Source organism: Pristiophorus japonicus, chromosome 18, assembly GCF_044704955.1.
Source record: "Pristiophorus japonicus isolate sPriJap1 chromosome 18, sPriJap1.hap1, whole genome shotgun sequence".
Classification (NCBI taxonomy): domain Eukaryota; kingdom Metazoa; phylum Chordata; class Chondrichthyes; family Pristiophoridae; genus Pristiophorus; species Pristiophorus japonicus.
Genome location: NC_091994.1, coordinates 9052538 through 9077297, shown reverse-complemented (window position 1 = coordinate 9077297; position 24760 = coordinate 9052538). Strand labels below are relative to the sequence as shown.

General features: G+C 43.5%; 1 protein-coding gene across 3 annotated transcripts in view; it reads left to right on the top strand.

The window, feature by feature from the left end:
* The window catches only part of LOC139228541 (small glutamine-rich tetratricopeptide repeat-containing protein alpha-like), a 41145-nt gene that overhangs the window by 9997 nt on the left and 6388 nt on the right, over nucleotides 1-24760 (top strand). For 2 of the 3 annotated variants that reach the window (XM_070859632.1, XM_070859633.1), the window contains exons 2-8: nucleotides 3646-3785; nucleotides 6786-6889; nucleotides 8691-8775; nucleotides 14861-14960; nucleotides 18298-18402; nucleotides 21762-21900; nucleotides 24487-24549. In XM_070859632.1, coding sequence (XP_070715733.1) covers nucleotides 3686-3785; nucleotides 6786-6889; nucleotides 8691-8775; nucleotides 14861-14960; nucleotides 18298-18402; nucleotides 21762-21900; nucleotides 24487-24549 — 696 coding nt within the window. In that variant the 5' untranslated portion in view covers nucleotides 3646-3685. The remainder of the gene's footprint in view (nucleotides 1-3645; nucleotides 3786-6785; nucleotides 6890-8690; nucleotides 8776-14860; nucleotides 14961-18297; nucleotides 18403-21761; nucleotides 21901-24486; nucleotides 24550-24760) is intronic. The other variant, XM_070859634.1, reaches the window with a different exon arrangement.

The following is a 24760-nucleotide window of genomic DNA, read 5'->3' as shown; positions in this document are numbered from 1 at the left end:
ATTTCTTTTTCCTTTTCATGTTTAATCGAAAGTTATTACTGAATCTGCTTCCATCACCCTTTGAGATGGTGCATTCCAGATCGTCATAACTCATTGTATGCAGGAAGTTTGAGATTGTCAACTGTGACTCAGTGGGTGGCACCCTCGCCTCTGAGTCAGAAGGTTGTGGGTTCAAGACCCACTCCAGAGATTTGAGCGTAAAAATCTAGGCTGACACTCCAGTGCAGTACTGAGGGATTCCTGCACTGTCAGAGGTGTCGTCTTTTGGATGAGATGTTAAACCGAGGCCTTTTCTGCTCTCTCAGTTGGACGTAAAAGATCCCATGACATTATTTCAAAGAAGAGCAAAGGAGTTATCACCAATGTCCTGGCCAATATTTATCCCTCAATCAACAAAACAAAAACATTATCTGGTCATTATCACTTTGCTGTTTGTGGGAGCTTGCTGTGCGCAATTGGCTGCCGTGATTCCTACATTACAACAGTGACTACACTTCAAAAAGTACTTCGTTGGCTGTAAAGTGCTTTGGGACATCCAGTGGTCGTGAAAGGCGCAATATAAATGCACATATTTCTTTCTCACTGAAGGACCCTCTCTGTCTCAGCTGCTGACTAACCTGTGTATTTCCAGCTTTATCTCTTTGTAGTTGAAAAATGTTGTACTTTATTCCATTCTCTCTTTGTGATGATGTACTCTGGGATCTTAGAGACTTGTTTTTGTCTCCCTATGGATAATTTTGAACGAAAAGGGAAAAACATGGCATTGATGTCCCCTTATCACAGCCCTTAAAATGTCCCAAAATGCTTCATGTAGCAGTTGCTTTCAAATGCAGTTATTTTTAGATGAATACAGCAGCCATTTTATGGACAGCAATGTCTGTCAACAGAGTACAATTTTGTCCCATCCGTCTGGGCTGGGTTTGAACTCGGGTCCCGGACGTGAAAGCCAGTGCCTCGCCACTGTGCCATACAGTCCTCCAGAGGTTTAATTTGTTCTCCTGTCACACAACTTGGGGTTCAGGTTAAAATTGTTAAGGGTTTATGGGAGTCATCTACAGCTGTTTTTGGTTTCCCGGAATCTGAACAGCCCCAGCATAAAACTAGCTTGGGTTATGTGCATGCAGACCAATAGCATGAACCTTGTAAAGCTTTAGTTCACAGAAGTGCGCTATTCTTCCTGCTTTTAGTTTTTCAATTTGCTTTTTAAAAGTATCTGAATCATTCTTAGAGTGTTATACATGAAGCTATTTGAATGGGTAATGCTTGACTTACTGTTTTCTATAAATGTGACTAAATCCTAAAAGCAGGAATAAACAAGAAGTTGTATTTATATAGCGCCTTTAACGTAGTGAAACGTCCCAAGGCACTGAACAGGAGTATTATGCGATTAAAAATTTGACACCTAGCCGCACAAGTAGAAATTAGTGCAGCTTGGTCAAAGGTATGTTTTAAGGAGCGTCTTGAAGGAGGAAAAAGAGGCGGAGAGGTTTAGACAGTGCTTTCCAGAGCTTGGGGCTTAGGCAACAGAAGGCACGGCCACCAATGGTTGAGCGATTATAATCCGGGATGCTCAAGAGGGCAGATAAAGGTGAGACCATTTGATAATTGGAGTGTTGTGATACATATTTACATCAAATGTACAGCATAAAGCACAAAAATGGGCTATTCGGCCAAACTAGCCCATGTCGGTGTTCATGCTCCACGTGAGCCTCCTCCCACCCTACTTCATCTAGCCCTATCTGCATGCCCTTTTTCTTTCTCCATCATATGCTTATCTAGCTTCCCCTTAAATGCATCTATGCTATTTGCCTCAACCACTCCCTGTGCTGGCGAGTGCCACATTCTTGTCACTCCCTGGGTAAAGAAGTTTCTCCTGAATTCCCTGTTGGGTTTTATTACTGGCTAGTGTTCCCTCTAAACTGCGCATGTGCATGGCTGCACGGTAATCTGCAAGGTTCCGCGCAGGCCGCTCACAAGCTTTTACGCTGGAAATACTGCGCAGAAATTTAGAGGGACTGCGCATTAAAAGAAGCAGGCTGCACAGACCATAGTGCAGCCTTTAGGGAACATTTTTACTGACTATCTTATATTTATGGCCCCTAGTTTTGAACTCCCACAAGTGAAAACATCTTCACTACATCTACCCTATCAAAACGTTTTGTAATTTTAAAGACCTCTATTCGGTCACATAGGAGCATTTATTCCACCATTATGAATTCATCGTGCTCCTTCAGCATCTTGTGCACGTCAGTAATATCGTCCTTGGTAACTGCGTTTATTTTTAAGAGGATAATAACTAGGATAATTTTAGAGGGCGGTAACAGTTCTTGTTTCAATGACATTGATAAACTGGTAATGCAGTTTTTAGTTGCTCACCTATTCCACCCTCTGTTACTTCTGTGTTATTGTCATAAAACACATACCAAGGATCTATTATTCTAAATTTAAAAATCAACCTTTACTATTTAAAATTTGAGGAAAATTGTCAAAAGGAAACAATGCAGCCGGGGGCTATGATTCATCCTTCTGCATTTTCCACAAATTTCCTAATAAATCTGAAGAAATTGATAGGGGACTCTGCAGTTAGCCTTGTTCTGTTGAATTTGTCCTTCTTTCCATCCGAGCACAGTTATACCTGTAAGATGTTGCATTTACTAAGCTCTTCTGTTTCCCCACCATCAACAAACAAAGATCATTTCATGGAGCATCAAAGTGAATTTTCTGTGGCTAATAAGAGAGCCAGCTCCTTGGAATCCCTAACCTCGGCAATGGAGGGCAAAGCTGAATTAATTTGTGTGAAATATAGCTCTGGCTCGGATCAATTCTGGTAATAGGGTTGTCTTCTTCCTCCTGTAAATACATTTTACTGATATTGACCTTCGGTAGAGTCTATAATTGAAATGAATAGGCCATTTTTTAAAAGCTGAGCATTTACAGGCAAGTGTACCTGCTAATTAATCTTTTCTTAAGTAGATGTGGGGACAGATGGAGCTGATCTTTTGAGGAGTTATCCATTTAATTTTGCTTTGAGTACCTCGAGTCCCAGCATTCTTAATAGATTCTTTTACATTGGTTTGGTTAGGGTCATGGGAGAGCGATGCTGAGGTTTGTTCCCCTATTCTAGCAATACAATCTTGGATGCACATTCTCATGGGTATAGATTCTCGCCTTTCGGCTGAGACATTAAACCGAGGCCCCGTCTGCCCTCTCGGGCGAATGTAAAAGATCCCACGGCACTATTTCGAAGAAGAGCAGGGGAGTTATCTCCGGTGTCCTGACTAATATTTATCCCTCAACCAAAATCACTAAAACAGATGATCAGGTCATTATCACATTGCTGTTTGTGGGAGATTGCTGTGCGTAAATTGGCTGCCGCGTTGCCTCCATTACAATAGTGACTACACTTCAAAAAGTACTTTATTGGCTATAAAGCACTTTGGGATGTCCAGTGGTCATGAAAGGTGCTATAGAAATGCATGTCTTTTGTGTATGGGGCTTGTTATAGGAAAGTTCTTTGTGTCAATTCCCTTTGAAGATGAATCTTGTATGTTATGACAAAATAAAGCATATTACCTCAACATTATAAAGTATGTTGTTGAAACCTTCGAGTGACTCGAGTAATTGAAGGATTTGTTTTGTTTTTAGTGCATTGAGCTGACCTCCAATTTAGCCCAGGAACCCAATAATGACGGACAATAAACGCCTCGCATATTCCATTATTCAGTTTTTACGTGACCAACTCCAGTCTGGGGATCTGACTTCAGATGCTCAGGAGAGCTTAGAGGGTAAGTGACAATTTGGAGTGATAAATATTGGTGGTTGAAGGATGGTAAAATTCATAAACGAAACAGTGATGAAATTGAGCGCTATAGCTCGACACCAGAGAACTGTTTCTTTTATTTTTAAAAGCCTTTTATGTATGATTGGGTAACTGTGTGACTTGCATTCTTTTCTAAGTTAGCTATGTTTTTAATTTAAAAAGCTGCCACGCATTGTCTGCTCAATGCACAGTTAGGCATTACTTTTTATACAATCATAAAAATTTACAGCACGGAAGGAGGCCATGTCAGCCCATCGTGTCCGCACTGGCCAACTAAGCTATCCAGCCTAATCCCACTTTCTAGCTTTTGGTCCGTAGCCCTGTAGGTTACGGCACTTCAAGCGCACATCCAAGTACTTTTTAAGGGCCCAAGTTTCCACATGATTTGCGCCTGATTTTTAGGAGCAACTGGTGGAGAACGGACTATCTTAGAAATCGCAATTCTCCACATTTTGTTTCTGCAGTTCTAGTCAGGTAGAACAGTTCCACTTTGGAACAGAATTTTTTCTTCAAAAGGGGGCGTGTCCGGCCACTGACGCCTGATTTCAAAGTTTCCACAGTGAAAACGTACTCCAAACTAACTTAGAATGGAGCAAGTGAAGATTTTTGTAGAACTGAAAAAACCTGTTCTACACATTAAAAAATCAGGCGCAGGTTACAAATTAGGCGTCCAGAACGAGGTGGTGGGGGGGGGGGGGGGGGAGAGGGAAGGAACTCATTAAATTCTACAATCAATCCTTATTTATACTCCTACAAATATTATACAATTATACGACCTGAATAAAAATTTATAAGCAAAGAAAAGATTAAATAAACCATCTTCCTACCTGTGCTTCAGCCAGGGAGAATGCTGCAGGAAGCCTCACAAAACGAGGCAGCCGTTCCTGAATGCGCGGGGGGGGGTGGGGAGGAGCCGTTCCAGACGGCCGGTGGGCGGGAGGGGACCAACCGAACGCGGGAGGGGGGGGAGGAAGGGAGGAAGCCGTTTCAGACGGCGGGAGGGAGGGAACCGACCAACCGTGCCGGGGGGGGGAGTCCCTTCCAGACGGCGGGAGGGAGGGAACCGACCAACCGTGCCGGGGGGGGAGGCCGTTCCAGACGGCGGGAGGGAGGGAACCGACCAACCGTGCCGGGGGGGGAGGCCGTTCCAGACGGCGGGAGGGAGGGAACCGACCGAACGAACGCAGGGGAGGAAGCCGTTCCAGACGGCGGGGAGGGACCGAACGCACGGGCGGGGGGGAGCCATTCCGGGCGGGTGGAGGGGGGAAGTGCGGGCCCGACCGACCGACCGAACGGAGGGGGGCGGGGAGAGGAAGCCGTTCCAGACGGCGGGAGGGAGGGAAGGAGACAGAAGGCTGCAGGAAGCCTCAGAAATTGAGGAGCCATTTCCCGACGGCAAAAGGGGGAGGTCGTCGGGAAACGGCTGCCTCAACTTTCTGAGGCTTCCTGCAGCCTTCTCAGTGCTGATGTGCTGATGGCAATGTGCTTTTATTAAAAAAATGTTCAAAAATTAAACAGCTACAAAGAACTACAAAAATGGCCGAGTGCCAATGTTTACTTCACACTGCGCGTGCGCGAACGCTCCGACGCGCACGTGCAGCGTTGCTGGCAGGAAAAAACTAATTTAAATAGTACCCGCCCCCTCCCACTTACAAAATCGGCGCGAGTGTAGGCTCCGCCCCCCTGGGCGCCACGCCAAACAGACAAGGAGCTGCAGGACGCTCCAGAATCGCGAGTTTTTTTTCCGGCGCCGTTTTAGGCGCGAAAAACAGGCGCCCAGCTCGGAGGGGCGCCCGTTTTTTATCGTGTGGAAACTTGGGCCCAATATGTGGTGAGGGATTTTGCCTCTACCACCCATTCAGGCAGTGAATTCCAGACCCCCACCACCTTCTGGGTAAAGACAAATCCCCTCTAAACCTCCCCCCCAATTACTTTAAATTTATGCCCCCTGATTATTGACCTCTCTGCTAAGGGAAATAGGTCCTTCCTATCCACTCTATCTAGGCCCCTCATCATTTTATACATCTCAATGAGGTACCCCCTCAGCCTCCTCTGTTACAAAGCCAACAAACCCAGCCTATCCAATCTTTCCTAATAGCTAAAATTCTCCAGTCCAGGCAACATCCTCGTAAATCTCCTCTGTACCCTCTCTAGTGCAATCACATCTTTCCTGTGATGTGGTAACCAGAACTGCACACAGTGCTCTAGCTGTGGCCTAACTGGTATATTACTAGAACTGTATAAAACACTAATCAGAATACATGGTGTTAAGAATTGGGATGTCATGTTTGTATGAAGGACTGTGAATTTGACACTTCTACATTATTGTTTGAACCTCCCTGCTCTTGAATTCTATGCCTCAGCTAATAAAGGCAAGTATTTTGCATGCCGATCACGTGGCCTTGCTGTCTCGTCTGATCGGAGCAAGCATCCAGGTAAACCATTCCATTATGGACTCCTCGATGGGGGAGTGTGTATTGATATATCCATAGGGCAGCTTCCATGCAATGCCTCAGAGAGAGAGAAGTATTGGGTAGAGGCCCCTTGGTGAGGGGCAGAAAATAAGCCACTCGTGTACGAGTAGTCTAAATTGCCACACCTGCTGGGTGATTACGGAGCAGCATTGGTGAGGAGCAAGAAGTGGGTCCTTGCCTGTGGGTACTTGCATAAATAATACCTTTCGGACGGGGAACTGAAATATAATAGAGCTGAAAAATGGTGAAAAAAACAATTTCTAAAGAAGTCTGCAAAATTAAAAACTTATCTTGTACTTGAATACAACAAGATGTTCCCAACCCTGAGCAAATTACAAACTATTCAGATACACTAAGAGTAGCTCAGTGAAAATGTACGGTCTTAAGAAAGATCGAGGCTTGGTTTAAAGTTGAAATAATTCAGCCGACTAAAATGCTGGGTTTTAATCGCTGATCTTATTTTAAATCGTGATTTGTGGTCTTGTCCCCAGTTGCAGTCCAGTGCTTGGAGACAGCATTTAGCATCTCTGTGGATAATGAGGATCTCGCTGTGTCTCAGACACTCCCAGATATTTTTACAGCCGCTGTTGGCGAGGTAAGAGCTGAATTTAAAAGAGGAAAAAATAGCCACAAGTACACGATTTTGCTAAATTGGTACGTAACAATGTGGTTCTTCGATTGTGTAGGTGTTCATTGCTAAAAATTCTGTTTCTGTTCTTTTGGCCAAAGGTAATGTATATATTTCTTTAACGATCTATCCATGTTTCCATTCTGCACACCATCTTGGCAGGGGATCTACACGGCCACTTCCAGATGTGTAGCTTGATTCTTCTCTGCATGCTTGCAGCACCAACTGAAAACAAGAACTGTGTGGAGACTCGGTGCTCCCTAATGTAGGAGATTGGGAATTCAAGCACGATGTTGCTGACCATATTTGTTTGGAAGTGTTAAATTTGGCAATGGCAGTATCTAACTGAACCACGTAGACTAGGTAGGTCCTGGTCTATATTGTTGGGTGGCCTGAACTAACTTGACTGTAGGCGTTATAGTAGCCCTCAGCATGCCCCTGGGCTAGAGTGGGAAATAATTAATAACAACTACTTTTATTTATATAGCGCATATAACGTAGTAAAACATCCCAAGGCGCTTCACAGTAGTGTTATAAGATAAAACAGATAAATTTGACACCGAGCCACTTGAGGAGAAGAAATTACGGCAGATGACCAAAAGCTTGGTTAAAGAGGTAGGTTGCAAGGCCATGGAGGGATTTGTAAACAAGGATGAGAATTTTGAAAACAAGGTGTCATTTAACCAGGAGCCAGTGTAGGTCAGCGAGCACAGGGGTGATGGATGATCGTGACTTGGTGCGAGTTAGAACATGGGCTGCCAAATTTTGGATGACAAGTTTACGTAGTGTAGAATGTGTGAGGCCAGGCAGGAGTGAGTTGGAGTAGTCAAGTCTAGAGGTAACAAAGGCATGGATGAGGGTTTCAGCAGCAGAAGAGCTGAGGCGGAGGCGGGCAATGTTACGGAGGTGGAAAAAGGTGGTTTTAGTTATTCCGCAGATATGTGGCCGGAAACTCATTTCAGGGTCAAATATGATATCTAGGTTGTGTGTGTCCTTGCTCCTGATCCATCAGGGAACGGAGATAGTCAGATAACCTACAGTTATTCAATGTCTCGGGTAACATGAAACCTTTGTGCCCAGGGACACTTGGTGCCCATGCAGTTGTAGCTTTGCAACTGCAACAGAAGAGGAGAGGAAGGGAAACATTGGATATTAAAGCACACTTTCAAAGATATCCTGTCATTTAACCAGTTTACTTCATTGGCAGTTTTGACTTTTTTATCGAATTAGTAGCTGTATATCATACTACATTTTAAAGTATGTCATTTAATAAACATGGTACAACTAATTATTGCAGGTGGATGATCTTTCAGTAATAAACAAATGATTAATTTTGCACGTCTCCCTCTGTGCCCAGGCGTGTGTTTTTATTTTATTCATGCTTCCTCTATGCTGTACCTATTTTGGCTCTGACTTCCAAGTGTTTGTGTAACTGGCTTGATCCATGAGTTAAATGAGTCAGTGAAATGGAGGTTACTTGAAGCCAAATAAGACATGCATTCTCTGTTTATTTCCTAACCGAATGCCCCTCAATTCAACCGTTTTATATTGAAAGTGCAGTGGTGCTTGAATGAAACTTGGATTTCCCACAGCATACTCGCAGATCCTACATCAAAATTATATTACGCTATGTTGAAATTTGGCTAAATAGTTGTTTTTCATGCCATTTATGATTCATTGTTTAAGATTCATTGATCTCTAATATTGGAGTTGAAATTGAGTGAGTTTTTTTTTTAATGAATTCTTTTTTTCCCGTGTTTGTTTACAGGAGATACCGAGTGTGATTGTGGACTCTGTACCTGACTCGCCAACTGTCGAAGATCTCTCGAAAGCTGAGCTGCTGAAAATAGAAGGTAAAAATAATTTCTTGCAGAGAATATCTGTCACCACCCGTGTGTGTTTCATCACCCCCTGGCTAATTTATTTACTGGCTTAAACTATAGTTTCTTGCCAAGTACTTTTTGCAAACATTTTTACTGAAGTAGCACACCTCCTCTGTGTTTGGGCTAGTAAATCATGGAAATTTACAGCACGGAAGGAGGCCATTTCAGCCCATTGTGTCCGCACCGGCCGATCAAGAAACATAGAAACATAGAAACTAGGTGCAGGAGTGGGCCATTCGGCCCTTCTAGCCTGCACCGCCATTCAATGAGTTCATGGCTGAACATTCAACTTCAGTACCCCATTCCTGCTTTCTCGCCGTACCCCTTGATCCCCCTAGTAGTAAGGACCTCATCTAACTCCTTTTTGAATATATTTAGTGAATTGGCCTCAACAACTTTCTGTGGTAGAGAATTCCACAGGTTCACCACTCTCTGGGTGAAGAAGTTCCTCCGCATCTCGGTCCTAAATGGCTTACCCCTTATCCTTAGACTGTGACCTCTGGTTCTGGACTTCCCCAACATTGGGAACATTCTTCCTGCATCTAACCTGTCTAACCCCGTCAGAATTTTAAATGTTTCTATGAGGTCCCCTCTCATTCTTCTGAACTCCAGTGAATACAAGCCCAGTTGATCCAGTCTTTCTTGATAGGTCAGTCCCGCCATCCCGGGAATCAGTCTGGTGAACCTTCGCTGCACTCCCTCAATAGCAAGAATGTCCTTCCTCAGGTTAGGAGACCAAAACTGTACACAATGCTCCAGGTGTGGCCTCACCAATGCCCTGTACAACTGTAGTAACACCTCCCTGCCCCTGTACTCAAATCCCCTCACTATGAAGGCCAACATGCCATTTGCTTTCTTAACCGCCTGCTGCACCTGCATGCCAACCTTCAATGACTGATGTACCTTGACACCCAGGTCTCTTTGCACCTCCCCTTTTCCTAATCTGTCACCATTCAGATAATAGTCTGTCTCTCTGTTTTTACCACCAAAGTGGATAACCTCACATTTATCCACATTATACTTCATCTGCCATGCATTTGCCCACTCACCTAACCTATCCAAGTCGCTCTGCAGCCTCACAGCATCCTCCTCGCAGCTCACACTGCCACCCAACTTAGTGTCATCCGCAAATTTGGAGATACTACATTTAGTCCCCTCATCTAAATCATTAATGTACAGTGTAAACAGCTGGGGCCCCAGCACAGAACCTTGCGGTACCCCACTAGTCACTGCCTGCCATTCTGAAAAGTACCCATTTACTCCTACTCTTTGCTTCCTGTCTGACAACCAGTTCTCAGTCCATGTCAGTACACTACCCCCAATCCCATGTGCTCTAACTTTGCACATCAATCTCTTGTGTGGGACCTTGTCGAACGCCTTCTGAAAGTCCAAATATATCACATCAACTGGTTCTCCCTTATCCACTCTACTGGAAACATCCTCAAAAAATTCCAGAAGATTTGTCAAGCATGATTTCCCTTTCACAAATCCATGCTGACTTGGACCTATCATGTCACCTCTTTCCAAATGCACTGCTATGACATCCTTAATAATTGATTCCATCATTTTACCCACTACCGATGTCAGGCTGACCGGTCTATAATTCCCTGTTTTCTCTCTCCCTCCTTTTTTAAAAAGTGGGGTTACTTTGGCTACCCTCCACTCCATAGGAACTGATCCAGAGTCAATGGAATGTTGGAAAATGACTGTCAACGCATCCACTATTTCCAAGGCCACCTCCTTAAGTACTCTGGGATGCAGTCCATCAGGCCCTGGGGATTTATCGGCCTTCAATCCCATCAATTTCCCCAACACAATTTCCCGGCTAATAAGGATTTCCCTCAGTTCCTCCTCCTTACTAGACCCCCCGACCCCTTTTATAAACGGAATACCGAACCAAAGTACTTGTTCAATTGGTCCGCCATTTCTTTGTTCCCCGTTATGACTTCCCCTGATTCTGACTGCAGGGGACCTACGTTTGTCTTTACTAACCTTTTTCTCTTTACATATCTATAGAAACTTTTGCAATCCGTCTTAATGTTCCCTGCAAGCTTCTTCTCATACTCCATTTTCCCTGCCCTAATCAAACCCTTTGTCCTCCTCTGCTGAGTTCTAAATTTCTCCCAGTCCCCAGGTTCGCTGCTATTTCTGGCCAATTTGTATGCCACTTCCTTGGCTTTAATACTATCCCTGATTTCCCTTGATAGCCACGATTGAGCCACCTTCCCTTTTTTATTTTTATGCCAGACAGGAATGTACAATTGTTGTAGTTCATCCATGCGGTCTCTAAATGTCTGCCATTGCCCATCCACAGTCCAATCCAGCCCAATGCCACTTTCCAGCTTTGATCCGTAGCCCTGTAGGTTACGGCATTTCAAGTACACATCCAAGTATTTTTTAAACGTGGTGAGGGTTTCTGCCTCTACCACTCTTTCACGTTGAGTTCCAGACCGCCATCACCCTCTGGGTGAAGAAATTTTCCCTCATATCTCCTCTAAACCTCCCCCCAATTACTTTAACTCTATGCCCCCGTGTTGTTGACCCCCACCCCCAAGGAAACAGGTCCTTCCTATCCACTCTATCCAGGCCCCTCATAATTTTACACACCTCAATAAGGTCTCCCCTCCTCCTCCTCTGTTCCAAAGAAAACAGACCCAGCATCCTCAACCTTTCCTTTTAGCCAAAATTCTCCAGCCCAGGCAACATTCTTGTAAATCTCCTCTGCACCCTTTTGTGCAATCACATCTTTCTTGTAATGTGATGACATAGTCTAAGGATAAGGGGTAAGCCATTTAGGACTGAGATGAGGAGAAACTTCTTCACACAGAGAGTTGTTAACCTGTGAAATTCCCTACCGCAGAGAGTTGTTGATGCCAGTTCATTGGCTATATTCAAGAGGGAGTTAGAAATGGCCCTTACGGCTAAAGGGATCAAGGGGTATGGAGAGAAAGCAGGAAAGGGATACTGAGGTGAATGATCAGCCAAGATCTTATTGAATGGTGACACAGGCTCGAAGTGCCGAATGGCCTACTCCTGCACCTATTTTCTATGTTTCTATATATGCAGTACTCCAGCTGTGGCCTAACCAGTGTTCTATACAGTTCAAGCATAACCTCCTTGCTCTTGTACTCCATGCCTCGACTAATAAAGGCAAGTACTCCATTTGCCGCCTTAACCACCTTATCTACCTGGCCTGCTGCCTTCAGGGATCTGTGCACCTGCACCCCAAGCTCCCTTTGTTCCTCTACACTTTTCAGTGTCGTACCATTTAATGTGTATTCCCTTACCTTGTTGGACCTTCCCAAATGTATTCCCTCACACTTATCCAAATTAAATTCCATTTGCCACTGTTCTGCTCACCTGACCAGTACATTGATATATTCTTCCAGTCCGCAACATTTTTCTTCATTTTCAACCACACTGCCTATTTTAGTGTCATCTGCAAATTTCTTAATCATATCCACAACATTCAAGTCCAGGTCATTGATATATACCACAAAAAGCAAGGGACCCAGCACTGAGCCCTGCGGAACCCTGCTGGATACCACCTTCCAGTCACAAAAACGCCCATCAACCATTACCCTTTGTTTCCTGCCTCCTGAGCCAATTTTGGATCCAACTTGCCACTTTGCCCTGGATCCCATGGACTTTTACTTTTGTGACCAGTCTTCCATGTGGGACCTTATCAAAAGCTTTGCTAAAATCCATATGCATTACATCAAACGCACTACCCTCATCGACCCTCCTGGTTACCTCCTCTCAAAATTCCAATCCAGTTAGTCAGACGTGACCTTCTCGTAACAAATCCATGCTAACTGTCCTTGATTAATCCATGTCTTTGCAAATGAAGATTTATCCTGTCCCTCAGGATTTTTTTCCAATAATTTTCCCACTGCTGAGGTTAGGCCTGTAATTACTCAGTCTATCCCTTTTTAAACAAAGGTACAACATTAGCAGTCCTCTGGCACCACACCTGTAGCCAGAGGTGACTGGAAAATGAAGGTCAGAGCCTCTGCTATTTCCTCTTTTGCTCCTCTTAGCCTGGGATACATTTCATCCGGGCCTGGAGATTTATCCACATTCAACGCTGCTAAGCCCCTTAATACTTCCCTTCTCACTATGTTTATCTCGTCTAATATTTCACACTCCACCTCCCTCATTGCAAAGTCTGCATCGCCCCTCTCTTTTGTGAAAACAAATGCAAAGTATTCATTAAGAATCATACCCACATCTTCTGCCTCCACACACACAATTCCTTTATGGTCTCTAATAGGCCTCACTCTTTCTCTAGTTATCTTCTTATTCTTAATGTATTTGTAAACATCTTTGGGTTTCCCTGATTTTACTTGCCTAGATCGGCAGGTTAAAATTTTCGCTCCCTGGCTCGGAATCAGCAGAGCTGCTAATAGTAGAGTTATGACTTATCAATGGACAAATTGTCCTTGCTGTAAATGTTTTTTTGGTTAACAAACTTACTGCAGCAACTGTTTCAACATGCAGATTAAGAGAAAATTTGCAGAGCTATGGGGAAAGAGCAGGGGACTGGGACAAATTGGGTAGTGTTAGATCTCTTAATTTCCAATGAAATGTGAACTCCGATTGTAGTTTTGATGTAACTTTATTCTAGCAGCAGCAACAAGCTCTTGGCTTTAAGCCAGGCCTTTGTCCTTCTGAGACCACATGGCCAAAATGGCTGTACTTATACCTGGTTCCATTTACAGAAAAGAACTCGCCTTCTTTGACCTTATTGGCTCAATTAATAGTCTGTTAACCTTTTAATTGGCTCGCTACCCAAAGGTCCTAAAATGTCAAGTTGATTGATGACTTAATGCAACATGCTGAGTTGCACATAGCAGCTTTGACTTTGGGTCTGTGAATTTTCAAAACTGCAGCCAGGCTGCAGAGCTTGAATTTTCTATCAGGTATCCCAAAGAGCCAGAACAGACACGATGGGCCAAGTGGCCTCTCTGCTATATGATTCTATGATGAGCTTTCTGCTTCCAGTTGTATTACAGTCTGGAGTGCATCAATGCTAGATCTATTGCCAGCTGAATTGTTGAAGCATGTGTGCAGGTTTATTTGAGTGGAAATGACTGCAAGAAAACAATTTCATCTTTGGATGTAGCCGACCTGCCACCCCAGCTTTGCCCTTATGGTTTATGACTGTTTGATTACTTCTAACTACCCTCACCCAACCATTTTTCTCTTTATCTCAATTTTCCGCCTTTAATTAATATTAATGTGGTCACGCTTTCAAAAATAATATTGGAGCCATTTCCAATTATCCAAAATGTTCTGAAGCTTTGAGTAACTGAAAGTTGGGAATTACAAGCTAAATGAAGAGGATGAAGAGCGGTTTGGAAAAGGCAGTAGTCTTGTGATTAGAAGTGTGTTCAAAACCTTAGAAGCTACACGTTTGGTCACAAGGGGTGGCCCAACTTCCTAAGGATATATAAGAACATAAGAATTAGGAGCAGGAGTAGGCCATTTGGCCCTTCGAGCCTGCTCCGCCATTCAATAAGTTCATGGCTGATCTGATCTTGGCCTCAACTCCACTTCCCCGCCCATTCCCCATAACCCTTGACTCTCATCGTTCAAAAATCTGTCTATCTCCACCTTCAATATATTCAATGACCCAGCCTCCACAGCTCTCTGGGGTAGAGAATTCTAAAGATTCATAACCCTCTGAGATAAGAAATTCCTCCTCATCTCTGTTTTAAATGGGTGACCCCTTATTCTGAAATGATGGCCCCTAGTTCTATATTCCCCCACGAGGGGATATATCCTATCTGCAACTACTGTCAAGCCCCCTCAGAATCTTATACGTTTCTATAAGATCACCTCTCATTCGTCTAAACACCAATGAGGATAAGCCCAACCTGCTCAACCTTTCTTCATAAGACAACCACTTCATCTCAAGAATCAACTGAATGACCCTTCTCTGAACTGCCTCCAATGCAAGTATATCCCTACTTAAATAAGGAGACCAAAACTGTACGCAGTACTCCAGGTGTGGTCTGATGTAATTGATTTTTCTTTTCTTTTAATCATTTAGGAAACGAGCAAATGAAAATAGAAAATTACCAGAGTGCTGTGGATTATTACACAAAAGCCATTGAATTGAATCCGAGCAATGCAGTTTATTTTTGCAACAGGTATGCTGGACAGCAGTTTTGTTTCCTTCTCTGTGTTGAGTGTGTGTCTGTCACCCTGTTGGATACACATTGCAGTTGTATTTGGAGGCTCTTGCACGAGCTGTGATCTTCAGCAGGAAGGTGACTTCACTGGTGAGCTATTCAGCAGTGAGCACGTGTACCTTGGGTAACATTAGTATTTTGCTTCGTGACGTTTGGCTTTCTGATGCTATTTGCTGACTGCCTGCCAAGAGCAGTCACAATGTCTCGCACTTTGCTCAGGCAAACAGACCAAGGAGAGAAAAACACAGAACGAGGCAATCCATGGGAATGAACATAAGAATATAAGAAATAGGAGCAGGAGTCGGCCATTTGGCCCCTCGAGCCTGCTCTGCCATTCTATAAGATCATGGCTGACCTGATCTTGGCCTCAACTCCACTTCCCTGCCTGCTCCCATAACCCTGGAAACCCTGAGGCTACCATGCCAAACCACTTGCATAGAATCATTCATTATTGTCGGACTCTCCAATACACTTTTAAATGTGTGCTACCTCTTGGACTGTATCATGTATGCTGTATGTCAGTGTAATGTGTTGTGTATGTTCCACCCTAGTCATGGGAGTCTACCATGACACCCAATAACAGCAAACAAAAAAAGACCCAGAACATGGTAACAGCGCACTTACAAAATGTATGTTTTCATCCTAACAAACCTAAATTTTTTTTGATGTTTAGACAAGCATTCCCAAGCACTTTCCCGATGTCATCTGAACCCTTGACGAGATTACTGATGTACAATCCCTCCCAAATATCCTTCTTGCTGTATCTAAATATTAGCTGTTTTAAAATCTAGGCTAAAGATAGATCCTGCTCCACCCTACCGTGCCAGATTCACGTCTCTCCCTGTGCTAATCCAGTTTGGATTCCTCCCCTCTTAGTGGACCTGCTGTTTTCTTGGCTTCTTCTGCACCTCTCCAGAATTTATGGTTCAACTATGCAAATTCTCTGATGCCTTGCGAGGTGCATGTTTGGCCCTCATGCGACCCCGTATTCTAATCCTTTTACTGCCTGCCCATAGGGGAAATTGATATTCCATTAAAGTTTTCTTTATTCCTTTAAATATTCCTTTTGAAGTTTTAAATAGAGCCTTGCTAAACTTCAACAGTCTGTGTATCCTTTTCCCTAGTGAGTATCTGTGCACTGGAGTGTTAAAGGCAGAACCATTTATCTTCAGTATGAGTTGGGCTTGGGCCAGCACCCTTAGATTAAAATTTTTTGATGAAATGCATTAACATGAGAAAATTGTTTATACCTGCAAGGAGTGCAATTGAACAAATGAGTGAAGAGCAGTGATTTATGCAAAAATGTGGCAGAATGTCAGACCTGTCACCCAAAGCTTGACTGGGTTCTGTAACCTGATACCACAGGGACTTTGTTCTGCAGTGTGTGATTTGTGTAGTTGAGGGTAAAATGTGAAAGAATAGAACATTTGCTGTATAACACTTTTTAAAAATTGAGTTGAAATGACACTACTTAATGTAGTCCTAATGTTTGATGGCTACTCCAGAGACTTGAGCATAAAATTTAGGCTGACACTTCACTCCAGTACTGAGACACTACTGCACTGTCAGAGATGCCGTCTTTCAAACATAGAAACATAGAAAATAGGTGCTGGAATAGGCCATTCGGTCCTTCGAGCCGACACCACCATTCAGTAAGATCATGGCTGATCATTCACCTCTCCCCCTTTCCTGCTTTCTCTCCATACCCCTTGATCCCCTGAGCCGTAAGGGCCATATCGAACTATCTTGAATATATCTAACGAAGTGGCATCAACAACTCTGCGGTAGAGAATTCCACAGATTAACAACTCTGAGTGAAGAAGTTTCTCCTCATCTCGGTCCTAAATGGCTTACCCCTTATCCTTAGACTGTGACCCCTGGTTCTGGACTCCCCCAACATCGGGAACATTCTTCCTGCATCTAGCCTGTCATTCCCGTCAGAATTTTATATGTTTCTATGAGATCCCCTCTCATTCTTCTAAATTGCTGTGAATATAAGCCCAGTTGATCCAGTCTTTCTTCATATGTCGGTCCTGCCATCCCAGGAATCAGTCTGGTGAACCGTCGCTGCACTCCCTCAATAGCAAGAATGTCCTTCCTCAGATTAGGAGACCAAAACTGAACACAATATTCCACAATATTATAAAAAAAATGTAAAACTCTGGCCCCATCTGCTTTCTCAGGTGGATGTAAAAGAACCCATGGCACTATACCGAAGAAGAGCAGGGGAGTTATCCCCAGTGTCCTGGCCAATATTTATATCTCAATCAACATCACTAAAGTAGAATATCTGGTTATTATCACATTGCTGTCTGTGGGAGCTTGCTGTGTGCCAAATGACTTTCGCATTTCCTTCATTACAACAACGACTACACTTCAAAAGCACTTCATTGGCTATGAAGAGCTTTGGGGCGTCCGGAGGTTGTGAAAGGTGCTATATAAATGAAGTTCTTTATTTTTTTCTTTAGTTGTACGTCAGCATTTCTAGTCTTGGTGGTACAAAAGTGACATTAGGTGCTGCAGAGAAGAGCCAGGAAGCTGATTTGCACTGTCAAAGGACTGAATTATGAAGGAATACTAGCCATACCACCTCTAAGGGTGGGGGGTCTTGCAGCAAAAGGTGTCAAACTCACTCAATCCTAACGATGCATGGGGGCCCCTGAGCCTCAGGAAGCTGTCTCTCGATGCCCAGACTACTGCCCCCTCTTTGTGCTTCATTTATTTTTTGCTGGTTTGTCCCGTTTGAATCTTGTGCATCTGAAGCTTTGGAAAGGGCTTGCTTTAGTGCTGTTTCCGTATTGTTGGATAAGTCCTAAATCAAAGCTATTGGCTTCTGTCACTGTCCGTTTCAACAACTTGAGATAAAGAAAAAGACTTGCGTCTTTCACGATCTCCGGACGTCCCAAAGTACTTGCAGCCAATGAAGTATTTTTGAAGTGTAGTCACTGTTGTAATGTAGGAAATGCAAAAGCCACTTTGCGCACAGTAAGGCCCCACAATCAGCAATGTGATGATGACCAGATAATCTGTTTTAGAGATGTACGTAAATTAATGTGGGCATGGATTCAAGTGTGGAAGCAAGTCACCCTCGACTCCGAGGAACTGCCTAAGAAGATGATGATGATTAGGTTATGACTGAGCAACTGTAGTTTCTTTGACTACACGGATATAAGGTGGTTCAGATGTATTGTCTCTAACTTGCTTTATTACAGCAGAATCCAACAACCTGTTCCATGCTTTATTGGGTGGCAAATGATCTGGTTTTACCGGTCACCATTTTGTGTTCTTTTTACAGGGCAGCAGCATTCAGTAAATTAGGAAACTATACTGGAGCAGTAGAAGACTGTGAAAAGGCGATAGCTTTTGACCCGAGCTACAGCAAAGCTTACGGCAGAATGGGGTGAATAGAACTTTTTTTGGACATATTTCTCTCCTCCCACTCTTGAAGGTGTTGGCTCAATGGTTCCACGGAGGATGATTCCGCACACCTTCTGCTCAAGCGGCCATTCTTCAATCTAGATATTGAGTGTTCGCAGGCTACTCGAGCATGGGAGAGCATCACAGGTGCTTGAGCTCACCCTTACTGGATGTTCCCATGCTCACATAGAAACATAGGAAATAGGTGCAGGAGTAGGCAATTCAGCCCTTCGAGCCTGCACCACCATTCAATATGATCATGGCTGATCATGCACTTCAGTACCCCATTCCTGCTTTCTCTCCATACCCCTTGATCCCCTTAGCCGTAAGGGCCACATCTAACTCCCTTTTGAATATATCTAACGAACTGGCCTCAACAACTTTCTGTGGTAGAGAATTCCACAGGTTCACGACTCTCTGAGTGAAGAAGTTTCTCCTCATCTCGGTCCTAAATGGCTTACCCCTTATCCTTAGACTGTGACCCCTGTTTCTGGACTTCCCCAACATCTGGAACATTTTTCCTGCATCTAACCTGTCCAATCCCATCAGAATTTTATATGTTTCTATGAGATCCCCTCTCAGTCTTCTAAATTCCAGTGAATATAAGCCTAGTCGATCCAGTCTTTCTTCATATGTCAGTCCTGTCATCCCGGGCATCAGTCTGGTGAACCTTCGCTGCACTCCCTTAATAGCAAGAATGTCCTTCCTCAGATTAGGAGACCAAAACTGTATACAATATTCAAGGTGTGGCCTCACCAAGGCCCTGTACAATTGTAGTAAGACCTCCCTGCTCCTTTACTCAAATCCTCTCGCTATAAAGGCCAACATGCCACTTGCCTTCTTCACCGCCTGCTGTACCTGTATGCCAACTTTCAATGACTGATGTACAATGACACCCAGTTCTCGTTGCACCTCCCCTTTTACTAATCTTGTCACCATTCAGATAATCTGTCTTCCTGTTTTTACCACCAAAGTGGATAACCTCACATTTATTTACATTATACCTCATCTGCCATGTATTTGCCCACGCACCTAACCTGTCCAAGTCACCCTGCAGCCTCTTAGAATCCTCCTCACAGCTCACACTGCCACCCAGCTTAGTGTCATCTGCAAACTTGGAGATATTACATTCGCAGAAGGTTATTGGCAAGGAGACAGTAACAAGAATCCTCGATGTTCTCTCTCACTAACCCAGGTCACTGAGAACAGTTGTTTAACCCTACCGCCAAACTAACTAGTACCAGCTTACTGGGCACAGGCCAGAGATCAAATCGGGTTCTGTATATTTTTTCCACTCGCTGCCTTAACCAGTCGGGCCTTGGGAGGTGCTGTTTACAATGTGACTTGCATCTGTAGATATAGAACTGATGCACAGCATTTTTCAGCAGTGCTGACATTTGAGAAAAATGATACTGTACCGTGATCCTAAATCTTGTGCTTCAAGCCACAAAATTGGGTTAAGAACTTCCCTTAGTAATCAGTTGTTCGGGTCTCTGGGTGACGCATGTTTGTGAGCATGAGTTTCCCACAGGACCTGCTGGCAGCAGCAATAGTAAAATAGCAATGTCCCCAGTGTTTCTACGGGATTAGTTGTTGGTTATACTGACGTGGGTTTGCTTTTTCCTCTTCCTTTATTTCTTATTCTCCTTGGTCTTGCTATTTGTGTCTGCTCCAGTGAAATACTGGAGCACTAACTAAACTCTGATGATTTTCTGCGTGGATAGTATCTATAAAGATTTAAAATGTAACTAGATAAATTGAGAGACTATGGGAGAGGAAAACAATGAAGTATTTAATGCATGTCAATATTACCAGTCACCCTTCTGCAACTTTAGCAATCCAAGATGAAGACATTGGGTTTCTCAGTGGCCTTGCTATTTTACTGCTGCAGCCTATCATTGCTACCACTGACTGGGCACCTGTTTACTGCTAATGGCAGACTTCTCTCCCATGCACGCTGACACCCAATTCTACCACTCCTTGACCCTTGCATTGCCTCTGCACTCTCTGTCTGACTTCCAGCCACAGATGAGCCATAATTTCTACCAGCTAAATAGTGGGAGAACTAAAGCCATCGTCATCAATCCTTGCCACCAACTCTCCTCCTCCCTGATTACTTTCTTGGGCTGCAGCACATTGTTTGTAACCTCAGCAGCTTACTCAACTTTGACCTGTATTTCCGACCCCATTTCATAAGAAATAGGAGCAGGAGTCGGCCATTTGGCCCCTCGAGCCTGCTCCGCCATTCAATAAGATCGTGGCTGATCTGATCCTGGCCAGAACTCTACTTTCCTGCCTGCTTCCCATAACCCTTGACTCCCCTATAGTTCAGAAATCTGTCTATCTCTACCTTTTTAAATATATTCAATGACCCAGCCTCAACAGCTCTCTGGGGTAGAGATTTCCAAAGATTCACAACCCTCAAGAGAGACGAAATTCCTCCTCATCTCCATTTTAAATGGGCGACCCCTTATTCTGAAACTATGCCCCCAGTTCTAGATTCCCCCACGAGGGGAAACATCCTCTCTGCATCTACCCAGTCCAGCCCCTTCAGAATCTTATACGTTTCAATAAGATCACCTCTCATTCTTCTAAACTCCAAAGTGTATTGGTCCAACCTGCTCAACCAATCTTCATAAGACAACCCTTTCATCTCCGGAATCAACCGAGTAAACCTTCTTTGAACTGCCTTCAATGCAAGTATATCCCTCCTTTAAATAAAGAGACCAAAACTGTACACAGTACTCCAGGTGTGGTCTCACCAATGCCCTGTACAGTTGTAGCAAGACTTCCCTACTTTTATACTCCATCCCCCTTGCAATAAAGGCCAACATTCATTTGTCTTCCTAATTACTTGCTGTACCTGCATGATAACTTTTTGTGTTTCATGCACAATGAACCCCAGATCCCTCTGTATTGCAGCATTTTTTAATCTCCTTTTAAAAAAATTATTTGCTTTTTTTAATTCTTCCTACCAAAGTGGATAACCTCACATTTTCCCACATTATACTCCATCTGCCAAATTTTTGCCCACTCGCTTAACCTATCTATGGGCTCAAATTTGGCTACGTTACACTCAGTCCCTTCACCCAAGTAATTAATATAGATTTTAAATAGTTGAGACCAGCACTGATCCCTGTGGCACCCTACTAGTTACAGTTTGCCAACCTGAAAATTACCCTTTTTTTTTTAATTTACTTTTTGTAAAATTCTGGAACGCACAAACTGTAATTCCAGCATTTTACATTTTCTATAAGGTTGTGCTGCGATGGTGTATATTCTAAGGATACAAAATGTGTTTCTACCTGGATAAAGACAGTTAATTGGTTTGATTCATTTCAGATTGGCCCTGGCTAGTCTAAATAAATACAACGAGGCAGTTGAGTTCTATAAGAAGGCTCTGGAACTGGATCCTGACAACGAATCGTACAAAGCAAACCTCATTATAGCAGAGCAGAAGATCAAGGATGCACCAAGTCCAGTAAGTGCTGAGATGAAATAAAGGGCTGCACATATCGCAAAATCCTGTGAACACGCAAGATTTTGTAAAGTTTACATAAAAGCAAGATTTGTCTGAAAAATCAATTTTTTAGGGTCTTTATCTGCAGTGACACGTCTGCACAAAAAGCTTCTTTCCAAATTTTATTTCAGCAATTCTGTAAAATAAAGAAAAGGGAAGTAGAGAGGGAACGTACTTTCAAGTCCAAATATTCTGTTCTTTATTCTAAAAATACTACGTTGAGAAAAATTATCCTCAACATTTTTTTTTTAAATTCAAATCTTTCTGTGCATGGGCTTCCTTCCTGGCTGATTGTGTTCATGCCGTCGTTGAAGAGAAGCTGTCCTGAGCAAATCTGTAGATTGAAATGCGGGGGTCGTGATTTCAAACTGACCTGAGAGTCAGTCTGGAACCACTTGACTCCAGGACAGAGTCCACCCGGTTGGCAATGCAGAACAGACTTTTCCTCCCTTTTCTGTTTTATATTTCTCTGCTTTAGAATCCTTCAGAAATACGCTTTGCAAATGCTGCATGATCCTGCGCGTAATTTAAAAGCTACAAAGGAAATTTCAAAGGTTAACCACCTCATTTGTACGTGCTTGGCTTGCTGTGTGCTAAATCATAGAATGGTTACAGCACAGAAGGAGGCCATGCGGCTCGTCGAACCCGTGCCTGCTCTCTGCAAGAGCACTAGAATGGAAGAACTAGAGCAAAAGAATGGAAGCAAGATAGTGCTGAATGAGTTTAAAAGCATGGTATTTCAGACTGACTCAGCAGATCAATCCTCTGTCCAGTGTGGTATTGAGTAACCAGCAAGTTCCCAGGTTTGACCCTTAGTCTGTGCTGAGGAAGCCAATTTTAGCAAGGACATTGTTGGGCACAATTGTTCAGTGTCCCTTGGTTGAGGAGAGAAATCTAGCACTTTTGAACTGTATTCCAGCACATCTGAACTTTTATTATCCTAATAAGGCAAGTTCATTTTTGTAGGAGGAATAAGGAGACCTTGAAAGGTAAGAAACTAAATGGGGTAGAGGAAAGAGATCTGGGAATACAGGTGCATAAATCGCTCACAGCAGCAATGCAAGTTGATAAGACCATAAAGAGCGCTAACAATTTACTTGGGTTCATTTCTAGAAGAATAGACTACAATAGCATGGAGACAATACATTTATATAGAACCTTAGTTAGACCACACTTGGGAGTACTGGTCTCCAAACCAGAAAAAGGATATTCCAGCACTGGGGAAAGTGCAGAAAAGATGTACACGGATATTTCCAGAATTTGAGGCATGCAAGTATTGGGAAGGATTGAGCGGGCTGAGGCTCTTCTGCAAAAGAGAAGACTTGATAGAGGCCTTTACAGCCATGAAGGAGGTTTGATAGGGTGGATTTGGAGACACTGTCTCCATCGAGTCCATAACAAGGAGGCATAAATATAAGATGGTCACTAACAAATCAAATAAAGAATCTAGGAGAAATGTCTTTACACCGAGAGTGGTGAGAGTAGAACTGGCTGCCACATGGAGTAGTCGAAGCAGATGGTATTGAGGGCAGGCTTGATGCATACATGAGGGCCAAAGGAATCTGGATTATGTGGGCAAGGTTGAGAGGTCATTCAAGTAGGAGGAGTATAAACACTGGCATAGATTAATTGGGCCAAACAGCCAGTTCCTGTCTTATATATTCTATGTAATTCTCCTCCATATAAAGCATAAATCTACACTTAACATGCAAAGGATTAAATTAAAAACATTTACACTATTATTTCAAAAATGTTGCAGGTGGCACTGGGGGTTTGGGCAACTTTGACTCGGGTGGTCATATTGGAGGTAGAATGTTTCTAACTTGCTGATGTCTTTTTGCTCCACAATTGATGGCAGAGCTTTTAAACTCCTGGGCCATATTCTCGGGAACTTTCTGCATAAAGACCTCTACTTCTCTTCCACCTCAAAACCCATCTTGTCAACGAAGCCTTTGGTCACCTCTCCTGATCCTTTTATCTTTATTTAATCATCTTTTGTTGTCCTCCCCACTCCCTCCCAATGTAAAGTGCTTTGGACGTTTGTTACGTTAAAAGTGCTATATAAATGCAAGCTGTTATTCATTAGTGGGATAACGCAAGAGTAGTGCAAGAGGAGTCCGTCCTTTCCTGTCATCCCAGTGATGGACGTAAACATAGTGCCTTTTGTGTGCCTGCTACTTTGCATACTTTGTTTGATACAGCGGAACCTTTGTGCTTGGTGTTCTTTTAACTCGGAGTTACCGGAAGGTAGGGTTAGAATTTGCAAACATTTGCGAGGGTGTAGATACAATTCAAATACATCATAAATCCTTGAAGAGGAGTTTTCTGTTTTTCTATCCAATTTGTGAGCAGAGGATAGTTCACTCGTGCATTTCAAGCTTGGTGGCTGACCGGCAACTGAAATGGGAGAATGTTTCACTGTGCAATTGAGTGGGAGTGCAGTTCTCTCGAGTACATGTGCCCTCGTCTTGATGTCAGCCCTTCCCTGTTCACCACAAATAAACGCCTCTCGCTTTAGCTCACTGAGTATTTGTTCTTTTCCCCCAGACAGGAGGCAGCGGTGGGTTCGATCTGGCAGGTTTACTGAATAACCCAGGCTTCATGAATATGGTAATTCTGCCGCTTGGTCTCTTTTACTTGCTCCTTTTATGATTTCATATTATTTTCCTCATAGGTTGCTTTCCCCCCGCAAGGCCACCTGCCACCATATAACCTTCCCCCTGACTGGGTGAAGAAATCCCGTGCCGTAAATATAATCCCTGACCCGTTCCCACTACTGCTCGGTGACCAGCAATTTGACTGTGTTCCATTTGGCAGAGAT